At 38.5% G+C, this 15911-nt stretch overlaps 1 protein-coding gene across 1 annotated transcript in view; it reads right to left on the bottom strand.

Annotated features, from left to right (window-relative positions):
* Window positions 1-15911, bottom strand: part of Oxct1 (3-oxoacid CoA transferase 1) — a 129438-nt gene that overhangs the window by 7479 nt on the left and 106048 nt on the right. The window contains exons 14-16 of the mRNA XM_013018597.1: window positions 15264-15353; window positions 4352-4432; window positions 470-571 (exon numbers count right to left, since the gene is read on the bottom strand). Coding sequence (XP_012874051.1) covers window positions 470-571; window positions 4352-4432; window positions 15264-15353 — 273 coding nt within the window. The remainder of the gene's footprint in view (window positions 1-469; window positions 572-4351; window positions 4433-15263; window positions 15354-15911) is intronic.

Here is a 15911-nt window from a genome sequence, read left to right as displayed (position 1 = left end):
CAGAGGCCTATCTTTTTAATATCACCAATGGTTAGGACAATAAGCATAGATATGAATAAACAGAAAATCATAAGTCACAGATTGGTTTAAGAACAGGAAGTGTCATTTCTCCCTGTATGGTTCAGATTTTTGAGGTAATCAACTGTAATCACAGCTCATATATCCTAAACAGCAGCAGAGTTGCAGGAACTTTGCAGAGTGGCTCAAGAGTTCAAGCTCACCCTTGGCACTAACAGTTCCTAGTGGATTTTTCCACTCTACTTTCTTACTCCTGAGCCAAGCCCTGGACCAATTCTGCCAGAATTCTCTTCCCTGCGTTCATCTGCTATGCCTTTTCCTTCCTCTCCTGTTCACTCACTGTAGAGATCAGCCCCCCAAATGGTCACAAACTATTGACTCCTGTCCTGTAAATACCCACTGCTCAAGCTGAGGACAGCACACCTGGCTGGATTTGGGCACAGATACTTACTGCAAAATCACACCCAGTGGTCTTCTTTATGTCATCCACTGTCAGGCCTTCCCAGAGCTCAATCAGAGTAAGCCCCTTCTTCTTGTCCACATCAAACACAGCCTGTTGGAAGTCAAGAAAATGACAATGACAGTTTCCACACAATAATTACTTTACAAATAACCTCCTGAGTTCTTAAAAGAGAAACAAGATCCAGGGCAAAAGACTTCTGAAAGTCAGCAATGAAAAAAAAAAAGGTCAACTATTGTAAATGTAGCTATTAGAAGTACAAACTCTCTAATCAGCAAGTAGTTTTGGACAGTATTAGTGCCAGGAAAATAAGTAATGCACTGTTGACTACTATGGCATTTGTTCCTATTGTAACCAGTTAAAAAAAAAAAAAACTACCTTCCTTCTCTTCAGGCTAACACCAGTGAATAGACAAGGAAGTAGTTAATGGTGATTTGAAGGATGGAAGGAATGAATAAAGAAATGAAGAGAGGCAGAGGAGATTTGGAAAGAGAAAAATATAGGAAGGATGAAAATATTTGTAAATAATGCTGGATAAAATTACAAGAAATTTAAAAAAGGCCTATGAGTTATTACTATAAAAGAAGCTATCTAGGTTCTGAAAGACCTATAGTTGCATCTCATAAGAAACTACTATCCAAAACTGTGATACAGAACAGATATAAGAGCAAACACATTCCCTAAACCAGTCCTAATACAGTATAGGCATGTCCTTACTTCTTTGTGGCCTAACCTGTGTGTACATCCAGATCAAAGCCATGAAATAATTATTGTCTCCCTTTGGGCTGACAATTTTTTTCCCTAAAAACGAAACATTACTGGGTCTAGAGATGTTTATTTTTCCTCCTGGTTTGATAATCTACATGATTTTAGTGGAAAAGAGTTTAAATTTAAGAGGAAAATTTTATGTTCCTAAAACAAAAAAAAAGACATGTTTTTTCAGCAGAAATACTTTGCCCCAGAGGGGAGGAAATTGGCAATTTAGGAATATCTATCTATCTGATTAGCTTGCTTCATTCTAAAATGGAAATCTTATTTAAATGGATACTTTTTGTTTGTGGAAAATGTGTCTGGAGTACTACTCAAATTGATTTGCTTTTTCTTGCACTCTAAAGAACTGTAAATTTATGAAAATAGAACAAATAAAAGAAAAGCTATATTATGTTACTAAGAACAGACTCACAGACTGCCTAGGATTTAGGAAGACAATAACTTTGGTATCCTGTATACACAGCGTCAGTACTCAGAAGGATAAAATGTAAAGCAATCTGACTTATTAATTTAAAAAATATTAACATCTTTATCAAAGTCTAGTTAGTTTCCAAGATAAGAAAAATAAGAAGCTAACCATGTGTTTTTTAAAAGAGGGAAACGTTTTTAGGAATACTTCTATTTAATGGTATAATGCATAAACAAATTTTGATGAAAACAGAGACAAAGTACAGCAGCTATAGTATACTGTTCAACAATCAGGACCAATACCAGAATGACTGTGTCTTACAGATAATGTGACTTCATCCATAAAGGCTGCTTTATGGCCAGGCAGTTAACCACAACCCAGGTGCTGACAAGAAAGACATTTTTCCCAACCTCATTCTAGCAGCAGGAAACAATCAGGCACAGCATTTCCAAAGTCTCTTTCAAAGGGCATCAACCTAAAAATAGCACTCATTCTAGGAGTAGATAATGGAATTCTAGTCGCTTACCTGAACGGGCAGGGCACACTCACTGCACTTAACAGTGATGCATTTTCACTCCTTCAACAAGTTAGCTATGAGCACCTGCTATACATGATTAATGAGCAACACTCTTTCCTTGCACTACCAATGTTTCAGATTAGCCGTGCTCTATCATGTGATCTCTAGTTCAGGCTCCAATTATCCTTTTGCACTGATGATTCCCCTCAAGTTTATTTTAATACTGCCTCCAAGAGCCAAATCACCAACTGAATTTTTTAAGTTTCTGACTGACCGTTCTCAAAAATATCAAATTGAGAATACTCAGGTTCACTCTTTTCTTTTCTTGCCTTTCAGTGATACTTCCCTTTCTCTTCCAGGTAAATCAGCATTTCTAGCTAGAAACTTCAGGAATCTAGAGTCCATCTCACAAAGCTCTTTAAAAATCTCATTGTGTCCTGTGGTTGAGGTCATGACATTTCTGTTCTGTGGTCTGTGATCCTAACTTTGCATCCAATATGTGTTTCCATCATGGCCTCTGTAGTGTTTATTACTCTAACTGCTGTGGATGCTGAATGTATGTCATCTAATGGTCATGAATGTGTCTTTTTTAGGATAGAGACGTTACCCTTCTTTTAGTATGCCACTGTTGGAAACAGTCTGGTTCAAAGAAATGAGCAAATGAATAAAACAATAATGTTGATGGATAGGAATGGCATACAAGATTTTTTTAATGGCAGCATAAGTTTTGTCATAAAAAAATGCAAGTGCTGGATGGTAAGGACCAAAGCAAATGGCGGGCCCCTTTGAGAATGAAATCTTTGCATACAAAGGTGGTGTAAGACTTCTTTGTGATGAAGATGGAAATTGTATTAGGCTGAAAGATTGCGTGAGATTTGAGGAGGCAGTGAGTGGAGTGCCAGGTTCTTAGGGAAAAGTAAGGACATATGGATGGGACAGAGAAGAGATAGGGAGATAAGAGTGAGGGAAGACCCATGTAATTGTAACTCCTCTGTGCGGTATTCTCATAATAAAAAAAAAACATGGCTCAGTAGAACACCTGATTAGCAAGCATAGGCTTCTGAATTCAAATACCAGTAGTGCCCCAAATAAAAACAAACAAATAAAAAAAGTAAGGGAAAAGTATTGCTAGAATCATCTCCAATAGAACGACTATTTTATTAAGAAAACAAGTGCAAGTTCTGCTCTTCCTTCTTTCCCAAAGCCTTACATCCTTCCAAGAAGCTCTGTTCAGAGTTGGAGAGATTTAAAGAATGGCTAAGAATAAATGAGAATAAAGGGTGAGATAAATTATCATTCACGTGTTCTTCTCTGTAAGTTACTTTTATGAGATTTTACATAAACCTTCCTAAAGTATGGCTTCTGGAAAGTATCATGAACCTAGCTCACTTTATAGTCCTGTCCGGAGGGCTACTTCCTACCACACAGAGGGCTAATGAACTGGATCAATACAACATGCTACTATTATAGCGCTTGGCAATAGGAGAAATATCACTGAGATAAAGGAGGGGGGAAACTAGCACTAATTCTGCTCTGTGGCGTCATGAAGACCTTGAATAAAGAAAACACCTTCTTCCCAGCCAACTGAGGAGAACGATGACATTTTAACATCCTAAGGTGACATCTAGGATAGAAAGGTGACCGTACACGGCTGTGCCCATGCTTCTCTGATCTGAGCAGCCTTTGGCAGAACCACTGATCAACACTGACCTTATTTCATGAAAGGGCACAAAGCTTTGGAGAAATAGAATACATATCTGGGCTTATTGTGGTGTCTACTGAAAATGGTTAAAGCTCAGTTTTGAACTGAGTTTGCTAAAATGTAAACTCAAAAAAGTTACACTGCAGTTTGGGGCAATGAAAAACTACAGGGGAAATAATAGCTTGACATGTTAATAAGCAAAAATATAAAGATCAACACAGGTCTTCTTTGTTAAAAGAAATCACACTCAAAAGGACCAAGTCAAAGGACTCAATTTTAGCAATTTATTCCAATATTGATTAATTTTTCTTTGCTTTCTACCACAGACAAAATTAATCCCACATATAGTTACAGAATATATTTTCAGAAGGTAATACAGAATATATTTTTGGAAGGGAATAAGTCTAATCAATGCTTCTAAATTTAAAAAAGAAAGGAGTAGTAGACATTAAGGAAAATAGGAAAGTGTTTTACCTTTTCTGTAATAATTCGGTCAACACATTGCTTTCCAGTCAATGGTAATGTACATTTCTCCATGATTTTATGTGCATTTCCCTGTTTTAAAGAAAGAAAAGACATTCAACATAGTAGTTTAGGAAACAGTGAAAATGATCTAGATGCATTATATACAAAAATAGGGTAATTGAAACATCTTGTACATTTACTTGAAGATAATTAGAAAAAATAATGGTCAAGGAATAATTCTCATTTAGAATTGGTGTAACTGTAGGAAAATAGGAACTATCAGAAACTGTGTTCCAAACACAAGCTATGTCCAAGTCTCTGCACCGCCAAGCTCTTACTTGCTTTCTGGAGGCAGCTTTAGACCCCTAAATATTCAGTAATGATTTATTTGGAACCCGGTGCCACAAATTTGACCTTTCAGATTTGTCTTTATATCATTTGATGCAAAGTTTCACTTAAATATCCTGATGATTTTTGCCTTCTAGGAAATTACATTCTCCTTACAAACACCAACAGTGACATGTCCAGGGCCAGGAGGCTTACATGGAACCTGAATGTGTAAATTCCCTTTTACAAACATTTCATTTTCCTTGTTTAAAAAGTAATAGATTACATGCATAGCATTAGTACCTTGCCATTCTTCTCAACACATTTCAATGTTTTTCTTATACCTACATTTAAAAAGTATGCTTACCATGCTATTTACCTTTTGGACATCAATTTCTAGGCATCTACTGATATGTTATTGCAGAAGATGAGGACTAAGTTCTTTTTATAAACCCCACTTCCATCTTCATAGTACCCATCATCATCTTTAATTCTCCAATATAAGCATGTCACAGTTTGCAGTTAAGTCCCTAGTCACACTTTTTATCTTGCTGATGTAGTGACTGTGAAAAACTGGTCACTGCTAGGCAGATAATGTAGCATAATATAGTTATATTCACTTTCTCAAACAACTAGTGGTTCTTGCAGGAATTTGGATTTCCGTTTGCTCATTATGAAGATGTATGAACTGGCCTCAATGCCCACTTTTCAAACTTTCACTTAGCTTCAGTTTCCTTCATCAAGTATAACAGTAAGAGGCAGACTATGAGTAGAAACCAGGTTTTCCTCTATTAACTCTTTCCCCAGCTCTGCTCAAGCCCAATATAGAAGCAAAGCTCAGAGGTACTTCTGTTCGGCACAGTTGAAACATTAGCTTCGATGATCTGACCTTAGATCATTTATTCTAATTGTAATTAAGCTCCTTTTTAAGTATCAAGCACCCTGAGTCTAAATTAGTATTTCCTTTGAGGTTGCTGGCTAACCTGGCACATTCGGGATCTTCCTTTAAACTGGCGAAAGGTTCCTCTTGCTTTCTTTGAATCTAAACACATCGCATATGATGTCTCACCATAATTTTAGCCATCTCAGTGTTTTACCTGTTTAAATATGCGCCAGCTGGCTGAGTTCATATCTCTTCCCAGACTAATGTCAGACCAAGAAGATGATCAGAGACGATGAATTTCAGATAATTGAGTTTAATTAAGGTTTTACTCCTTATGATACTCTGTCAACACTACCACACACACTTAATTAAAAGATCTTAGCATCAAAAAAAAACAATGTAAAGCATAAAAAATATTTCGTAGTTATTGGATGAATAAATGAATGAACAAATAAATCAGGAGGGAAAGGGAATCTACTAGAATTCTTAAATGGATTTTCTTTAAAAAGACAAATTCTATTAGCTTAATTCAGTTCAAACTAGCGCTAACTACATATGAAGTCGCTGGATGTTACACATCAAGAAATAAGTTATATGCTTCAGGACCTGGCTGTAGAGAAAAAAAATTACCAGGTGTAAAAAGAGAACTTAATTTTCCCTTCACTTCTGCCTACCTATGTTCCGTTCATGATTCCAAACCTTGCACATGTCATAGACGTAAATTGAACAGCTGAAATTAATGAATATTTGAACATGTGCAGTTGTCAGGTCTTCTTAAATTTAATATAACTCATATACGGCATGTCATAGTGAATTCCAAGCCTAACTTCAAACAAAGTGAATAATCGCAGGCCTCTGAAAAACATTTTCTGCAGGGAGCTCTTACTTTGATCTCACTATTTGAGCAAGATTACATCGGGTTTGAAAGCCATCAATTGGATTTTAATGAACCACCATCCCCATTGTAGGAGGAATCATGAATTTCATCTAACAGCGTTAACCATGCCCTACCAATAGAGATCTTTTATGGGCCATTTTCTGGGTGTACAGGGGAAAATGGAGCCCAAGGACCCACGTCGCACTGCAACACTATCTGTGTCAGATCCATATGCTCCACTTCTTACCCAGCCACCTACCACACAGGATTATTGTCAGGCTTAAAGGAAATGTAACTGTCCAGTGACTGAGAAAGTGTTCAGTAAATGTTAGCTGGCATTATTTATATGTAGCATTTTTATAAACTATCAGGGAATTCTTTATGAGCTTTTAAGTTCCTATATGAAGTCTGACATAGAATTACACAGAATATAGCCTAATTACAAATCCCAAGCCTCACAAAACTAATGAAAACACAATACATATTCGGAGGCAAACCTTATGGCCTGCTTAGGAAACTGACACCAAATACGTTCTTGCAGTTAGAACAATGTAGTTAGATGATTCCATTCACATTTAGCTCCAAGACATAACAGAGATCAAGAAATGAGGGGGAAAATGAGATGCAGAAAGATTAAAACATGTCAGAGTTTCAATATGCAACAATAGGTTAGCTCTGAAGGCACGCTATGACTAACTCCCACTTTAGCACTTTGTTCTAACCACGCTGGGCTGAGCATTACAGTGTGGCACAGCAGCTGCATATATTAGTGATTCACAAGGAACAATTGTCAAGCTTCGAACACTTAAAAATAAATCCTAATAGAGACAGGCAATAGAGTGTGGCAGCAAAGAATACCACAGAGAGAGTCCAAAGACCAGGACTACACCATTCAGTCCTAAGTCCTATAGTTCTCAGTTGCTTTACCTCCCTTACCAGCCCATTGTGGCAATCACATGACATGTTCTGCAAGTTCAGTAAACTAGGAATTGAATCTATGTACAAAATGTACGACTGCGGGGTCTTGTTCATTTTTTGTCATTCTGCTTCTTTCTTTGTTCCCTTAAGAAGAGAGGTAAGGAAGGAAGAGAATAGAATGAATAGAAAGTGCAGCATTAAAAATGCTTTGCGGCAGAGGGCCAGAAGGCACTTGAGGTTCCAGCTACTTGGGAGGCTAAGACAGAAGATCAGCGGAGCTTGGGAGTCTGGGCCAATCTGGGCAACATACTAAGAGCCTGGCAATAAAAAAAATTCTTTGAGTAGTACTCAGACTCCTGATTTCAATATACCACTATTTATTACTCCGCCGCAACTTGCTGCACACCTGAATAGGTTTCTTTCATGAGCCTCCATGCTTTCTGTTTTCCCCTTTCTGTTCTCATAGATCTCATGAACAATTCCAAGTACTTCACCCTTTTGTGTTTAAATGACCTGGGCCTGAGTCCTTTCTATTATTTGCTTTGTCAGGATCTTTCTTTAATTCTTTAGATGTAAAACTAAAACCCTGGACCTACATACTGAAGGAATGAACAGCCCTGCTTAAATAACAATAAAATCTCCTGCTGTCATATCAGTAAGTTTACTGGTATCATAATGAACCTATTCCAAATAAATATTGAAATTAAGACTTTTTTCTGCCAAGCACTGGGGGCTCACACCTATAATCCTAGCTAATGCAGAAGCTGAACTGAGGTTCATATTTGAAAACCAGCCCAAGTAAACAAATCCAAGAAGCTAGTATCTCCAATTAGCCAGCAAAAATCTAGAAGTGGACATGTGACTCAAGTGGTAGAGCACTAGTCTTGCACTGAAAAGCAAAGCGAGAGGGGGAGGCCCTGAATTCAAGCCCCAGTACTGGCATAAAAACAAAACCATTTTTCCTCCAGGAGAATGATTTTGCATGTGATGTTTTCCTTTCATTCACCTGAAGTGTCAAAAGTGTTTGTATGAAATTTTTGCTTTAAACCAAACCTCATCTTTTCTGTTAAGCACTTTCTAAATGTGCATATAATGTACTTTTGTCTTTCGGGCGTCTTCTGTGGGAAAACACTAATGATCCATCTCAGATAAGGCACAATTTCTAGAAATGGGTTGTTCCTCAAATGAACTTAGCCTTTCAGACTTTGTTTTACTACCTGCTACCTGGAACAAACATCACCTCCTGACCATTACTTCTGATCCCAATGGACACGCTCTTCACAATCTTCAGGACTTGGCTCAGGTATCCTCTTCTCTGAGAAACTCCAATATGCTCTCAGTGTCCCCACTGCAGTGATCTCAGAAGGGGCCTAGTCTGGCAGCCCCTCCTGCATGTGCTTTTGCTTCTTCCCCACCACCCGTGTTATAACAGTTGGCTCCATCACCTCTACTCTTCTCTACGCTGGTAGAATGCTGAGACCACTCCTCCCTGAATCTGCAGCAACAAGGGGAGGACTCAGTAAACCACAGGAATCAGCAAATCCTTTCGGAATAATGCCTTCTGAAGCAAGGAACTCAGACAGACTTGGAGCTATAAAGTAAATATCCATGGACTACTAAAAGCTGTTTTCTACCTCGTGTATTCATACATCCCCAGCATCTCTGAGCTCAGTCGAAGGAGTATTACTGACAGAAGTACTTGAAGGTGCTCATAAGACAGGTAATGGTGTGATCAAATGGACTAGCAAAGGTACCTCAGCTCACTGTTCCTGACTCCTTCCCTCCACAGATGGCAATGGAAAAATAATGAAAAATATTTTCTACACACACATGAGCTCCATAGACACAAAGTACTGGAGCACACTGAATTCTAAATTACATGATTGTCACATTGCTACCATGATTGAAGTGGAACATAGAAAATAAAAGAAGACCATCTGAATAGAGAGCATCAAGGTATACACAATGAAAGGACAGGATGATATTACTCACACTTAGCTTATCCTCGGGGCAGGGGGGCAGGGTGCATATTTTTGGCCTTTACATAGCACCTACTCTGTCTTTTCCAACAATCCACACAGGACTTCAGTGGAGAGGCTCAGCTAATTCAGACAACATTTGCCATTATGAATGATCTTTACAATGTGTGTGCAATAAGAGTTTGTGGTTACTGGGATATTCTCCAGGGAAAATAGAGCCAAATGAGGCAAAGGATATGGCAAGCTATTTCCCTGAAAATAGCCTTTGAATTTTTGACATCTTAGAATAGGAGGCCTTTTTTTCTGCTATATAATGTGAAAGTTATTATCCAATCAAGCTTTTGTTTCCTCCTTTGATCTTTAACCTTACAATGGCAGAGGCCAAAAATAATCAGGAATTATTTCTTCTGTCTATGAAGAAAAATTCTGTCCTGTGAATAATTCTGGTACTTTAGAAGCTTTTCTCTCATTACTTTTTCTTTCCATTAAAAAATATGGCTACTCAATAAACCATAAAGTTATAGTGCTTAAAATTATTACATGGCATGTGAACTGGATGCTGGTGGCTATCGCTTGTAATCCTAGCTACTCAACAGGCTGAGATCTGAGGATCACAGTTTGAAGCCAGCTCAAGTAGAACTACTCATGAGACTCTTATCTTCAATTAACCATCAGAAAACTGGAAGTGGTGCTGTGGCTCAAGAACTAGAACACTAGCCTCCAGGTTCAGGGTCAGCACCCAGGCCCTGAGTTCAAGTCTCAGGACCAGCAAAATAAAAGAAAGCAAAACAAAATTACATGACAAGATGAAAAGCTTTATTACTTGCCATACTATTATGTCTTTTCTTTCTACATTATCACATGGGATTGGAGGGGAGAGGACACACACTTCCCTCATAAGGGAGAAATAAGTACTCCTATTTTGTGTGTGTGGTGCTAGGCATTGAACCCAAGACCTCGAATACATTAATCACATGCTCTACTCATGTTCCACAACTCTATCTCCCCAGGATTTCTATTTTTTTAAGTGGCAGTACAAAGATGTTGCAACTCTATCAGTCAGGTAATGAGTACAATACATCTTGATCAATGTCACAATCTTGACCACTTTTCCCCTTCCTGTCCCATCCCTCAATTTACACAGTTCAGTTATAACATAATATGCCTTGGCTCTAGACTGCATTTGTTCCCACCCTTTACTCTCTCTCCTTTTTCTTTTCTTTCTTTCTTTCTTTTTTTTTTTTTTTTGTCAGTCATGGAGCTTGAATTCTGGGCCTGAGCACTGTCCCTCAGCTCTTCAGCTCAAAGCCAGCGCTCTACCACTTGAGCCACAGCACCAATTGCGGGTTTCTGGTGGTTAATTGGAGATAACAGTCTCATGGACTTTCTGCCCGGGCTGGTTTTGGACCATGATCCTCAGATTTCAGCCTCTTAAGTAGCTAGGATTACAGGCGTGAGCCACCTGCACCGGCTCCTCCCTCCTTTTATGTGACCCTGCCCTCACTGCCCTTCATTGCTACTTCCTGGTATCCTATTTTTAAAGCAGTTCATTAGTTGTTCACATGAGTTATACTTTTAGACTACTCAAATATACCAGAATTCCTAAGTAATCAGAATTACTATTTTTTAAGATATTTTTTTCTAACTACTATACGAATGACTTAACAAACTATAAAGGAATGATAAATCTTTAGGAATGGAGAAAAATAACTACTTCTCTCATGAACAATTGAGTGAAAAAAAAATAGTGCCAAAAACTTTAATGATATCCAAGCAGAAGACAAGAGTGCAGGCATGGGTACAGTGATGGCGAGCTGTGGCAGGAAATCACAAAGGAGGGCATGGGGCACTGGCGGATCAAAGCTGGTGAGTTCACTGGATAAGCCTGATCACATGCTTTGCAACCCTGAGTCCAAAAAGCTGCTGCTTTTGTCAAATGGACACAATGGGAACAAGAACATCCTAATTTCTAGAGTTATCTTTAAGAAAACATTTTAGGGGATTGGAAATGTGGTTCAGTTGGTAGAGTGCTGGCCAATGAGCAAAAGCATCAAGTATTGTATCCAAGTTCTGGCCAAAGAAAGCAAGAAAGTGAGAGAGGGGGAGGGGAAGAAAGGAAGAAAGAAAAAACAGAAGGAAGGAAGGATGGAAGAAAAGAAAGAAGGAAAGAAAGAAAGCAATTCAGAACTTATAGACAGAAAATATTCAAACCCCCCTTACCCAAGCCTGGTGACATGGAGTTATTGATACACAAGGGAGATTGTTAAATATAGTCTATCACTTAGGTAAAACACAAGCAATTATAATACAAAATGGATAATCCTAGCTACTCAGGAAGCTGAGATCTGAAGATCACAGTTTGAAGCAAGTCCAAGCAGGAAAGGCTATGAGACTCTTATCTCCAATAAATTCTTCAGAAAAGGCCAGAATTGGAGATGTGGTGCAAGTGATATAGTGCCAACCTTGAGCAAAAAAGCTAAAGGGACAGAGCCCAATCCTGAGTTCAAGACCCACTTCCCAGCACCACTACTAGTAATAATAATAATAACAAATGGAAGAAAGAGATTGAATTCTCAGCTCATTTTCCTTTAAAAGCTTGGTTGGTATGTTTCTCACAAAAGTAAGGGCAATTTTGGTCAGAGAAAATGAACTCAAAGGAAGGATATGTCTGAAACCTGAGGCTCCCTAAAAAGGATGCAAAGGCAGCTTCATACGGATGGAGTACAGTGCAATGTGACAAAAGTAGGGCAGACAAGACTGAATTAAACTCTCATCTTTGTGTTTAGCTGGGCAAGTTTCTGACTCGCCTGTGCCCTGGTCTTACTTGAGAGAGTCACAGAGATGTTGCGACTAATACTGTGCAATGTCAAGCACAGCACCTCCACCTAGTACAGATCCCAAATTCTCCTTCTTTGTTCCCCACTTTCAGGGGACAAAAGATGCAATGGGCCAAAGATTTTTTTTAATTCTTAATTTTTTTAAAAAAGGAAAGAGAGCCGGGCGCTGGTGGCTCACGCCTATAATCCTAGCTACTCAGGAGGCTGAGTTCTGAGGATCGTGGTTCAAAGCCAGCCCGGGCAGGAGAGACCGTGAGACTCCTATCTCCAGTAAACCACCAGAAAACCGGAAGTGGCGCTGTAGCTCAAGTGGTAGAGCCGCTCGCCTTGAGCTGAGGGACAGCGCCCAGGCCCAGAGTTCAAGCCCCACGACCGACAAAAAAAAAAAAATAAGGAAAGAGGCAGAACACTAAAAATGATGCCTACTTTTTTGCCTAGAACTCTAGTGTGTAGCTATCAGTGGAACCGCATTACAATGCCAGCCTGGTGCCTGAATGTGCCATGCATCTCAGTGTTCACAATCAGTGATCAAGGAGGAGGGTCACTCGAAGATGGCTGGTCCCTAACCAAAAGGAAATGGTTGGTTTCAAAGGCTGTCAAGGGGTTACCTTTCTTTTATTAAAACAAAAAAAATAGGTATTTTTAAAGGCCAGCCCCAGCCCATGCTCTATTTATAAACAATCTGCACTTTTAAGGTAAGAAAAAAAAAAGTGGCAAGAAAGCTGTAATCCCTAAACCTGGTGGACACGTTGAGACATTTCATAAGGATAAAAACAACAAAATCACAGCTCAAGAAGACCAGATTGTACTTTCTTTCCCCCTCAAGTTCTAATCCTTCAATGCAAACTTTTCATTGTTATGTTTTATAAAACTTGAAGGATTAGCTCCCTTGGCTGTTCATTTGATCCTAACACAGCAGCGGTCACCTGGAATGTCGGAAAAGCACAATTCACTCTCTGAAGAGATTACAGAGTGAAACCCCCCTTTCTGCCTCCTTCCTGTCCAGTTCCGATCAAACTGTAGTCAAATTAATGACACGGGAAAGAAGTGACAAGAATCCCACACTACCAGTCACAGCGATCATAGTAGCCACTGTATACTGCAAGACGTGAAGGCAGTATGAAAAGATGCCCTGTTGGTTAGTTTTCAGGGCTATGGAGCAAGTAAATGTGAGCACATCATTATAATTACTGTAATCACAAGTAGATATTCTGTTGATTTATTCAAATGGAAACTACCCAGGGGAAAAGATATCAAACTCCAAAGCTCATCTAAACACTAGCAATTTCCTTACTGCAAAATGAAAACAAAAAAGTGAAAAACGTGATTTTTGCTTCTGTGAAAAGCAAGAGAATTTCTAGGCTAAAGTTTGAAGTACAATCTATTTTCCTTCATCAGTAATTCATAGGCCTATTAAAAACAAATTACAAAAATAATACAAAGTAAGTCAAAAACTTCAGTGCCTGTGCTGCAACATTAAAGTCAAAACAAAGAGAGTTTTCTCCAAATAGACATTCTGCTACAGAAAAGATTTAGATTTGATTTGCATGTCTGGAAACCTTTTGACTTTGAAATTAAGTACTCTGGATGCTTTGCATGACATCTCTCACAAGTTACCTGTGTTGATTCCATTTTTATCATTTCATATTTATGCACTACTGCTCCCTTACTACTGCTTATTGAATAATGTATGCTAATTCATACTTATTGCCATTTTCACAACAAAAGCATTCCATGGCACACATCATTCTGTAACAGAACTCCCTAAGAGATGCAAGTGAAATCTGAACTCTCCAGCTGTAAATGCTTGCACAATGCTGCTTCACTAAGTAAAAACAGGCAAATGCACAACCATTTGCACTCAGATTAGCAGATCTTAAAAATAGAACCCATAGGACTTAAAGAAGGAATGAACAAAGGCCATAGCAGATGAAGGTACCATCCATTATTAAATTTTCAGATTAGTATAAGCAAAGACACTCAGGTCAGGTAAGAGATTAATCTCAATACGATCAAAGACACTAATTAAAGAATGAGAATACCATAATGATAGCTTTGTGGTGAGAAGACTAGACATTGTTAGAGACACTCAGGTCTAATTTCACTACCACTAGTTACATGACAAATGACATAACCTTTCTGCAGTTGTTCCTGGACTCATAAAAAGTACCTATATTGGGGCTGGGAAGGTGGCTCAGTGGTAGAGCGCTTGCCTTGCATGCATGAGGCCCTGGGTTCGATTCCTCAGCACCACATAAGCAAAAAGAAAAAAACCGGAAGTGGCGCTGTGGCTCAAGTGGTAGAGCGCTAGACTTGAGCTGAAGAGCTGAGGGACAGTGCCCAGGCCCAGAGTTCAGGCCCCTCGACCGGACCAAAAAAAAAAGTTCCTATATTAACCTCATGCATATCATACACATAGAATACCTGTGTACTGTGAATACATTAAAAGCTCAATAAATTGTGGCTATCATTATTATTATTATAGGAAAAGGAGGGAAAAGAAGATTGGAATGTATAGAGAGTTTTGTCCAGTTTGGGTTATTGCCAAATCTGAGCAATGCCTAGTACTTAACAGGTACTCAATAAATATGATGATTTATCAAAAGTATAAAACTTTAAAAAAAATAAAGATAGTTGCTATTAGCATGACACATTTTTCTAACCCCTTCTGGAAAGGGCATCTTAAAAAGTCTTGGTAAGAGGTCAAGTGTTCATTTAAAAATAACTGTTGTTAAAACCTACCATCTGCTTTTCATTCTGATCACAGAAAACAACTATTATCATCTTAAAACCTGTATCATCGATATATCCTCCCCAACATCTTCTCACTGCCTTTTGAGACATGTAGGCTTTTGCTTTTACCATGTAGTCAAGGCAAGTATTCAAAGAACACTCTGGTATTTGGCTTCACTCAATGTTAAACAATCAGTTAGCCAAATAATACTCACTTTTATTATCATCATTGCCTCTAAAATGTAAGTACGATCACTTGGATGAACCAGATAGAACAATAAAACCCAGTCAGGTGACTTTGTGGACTGCTATTTGGTGCCTTGTGAATTTTCAAAAGCAGTATTCAGGGCAGCAAATTACATGTTACCTTTGCAGAATGCTCCATGGTGACCACCACTTTGGTTTTGGCACTGGACACTAAATCCATAGCACCTCCCATTCCTTTCACCATCTTACCCTGCAAAAGAGAAACAGACAATTAGTAGTTCAACATCTTTCATTTCTGTCTTATATGAGAGAACAAGATTAATAACTTGAAGTAGCAAGTCATTGGAATAAAGAAAAATTCTTGACCCACAATGCTTAGCTGTTATTTTGTGACTATACTATTGTATGGTTAAAGGATAAGATTTAGGATAAGTAGCAGATGGTCACTTTCATGAAGTATGGCTAACAGGATTTTGTTGATAATTTATTAGCAAGAAGACAATCAGTGAGAAAGAAAAAAAAGGAAGAAGAACCTTTTGAGAATTCTGGCCAAAAAAAAAACCCCAAACCACACACACACACACACACACACACACACACACACACACACACACACACACACACACACACCTACCTCAAGTTTAAGTCCGACTACCCTTGACATCCACATTTTTTTCTTTTTTTATTTTATTTTATTTTATTTGTGAAGATACTGTACAGAGGGGTTACAATTACATGGGCAGGATAATGCGTACATTTCTTACCAAGCATTGCAGCCTCCTCCTTTTGTTTACACTTCACATCCCTT

The sequence above is a fragment of the Dipodomys ordii genome, unplaced genomic scaffold (assembly GCF_000151885.1).
Source record: "Dipodomys ordii isolate 6190 unplaced genomic scaffold, Dord_2.0 Scaffold41, whole genome shotgun sequence".
NCBI classification, from domain to species: Eukaryota; Metazoa; Chordata; class Mammalia; order Rodentia; family Heteromyidae; genus Dipodomys; species Dipodomys ordii.
This window is presented reverse-complemented; position numbering and strand designations above follow the sequence as displayed.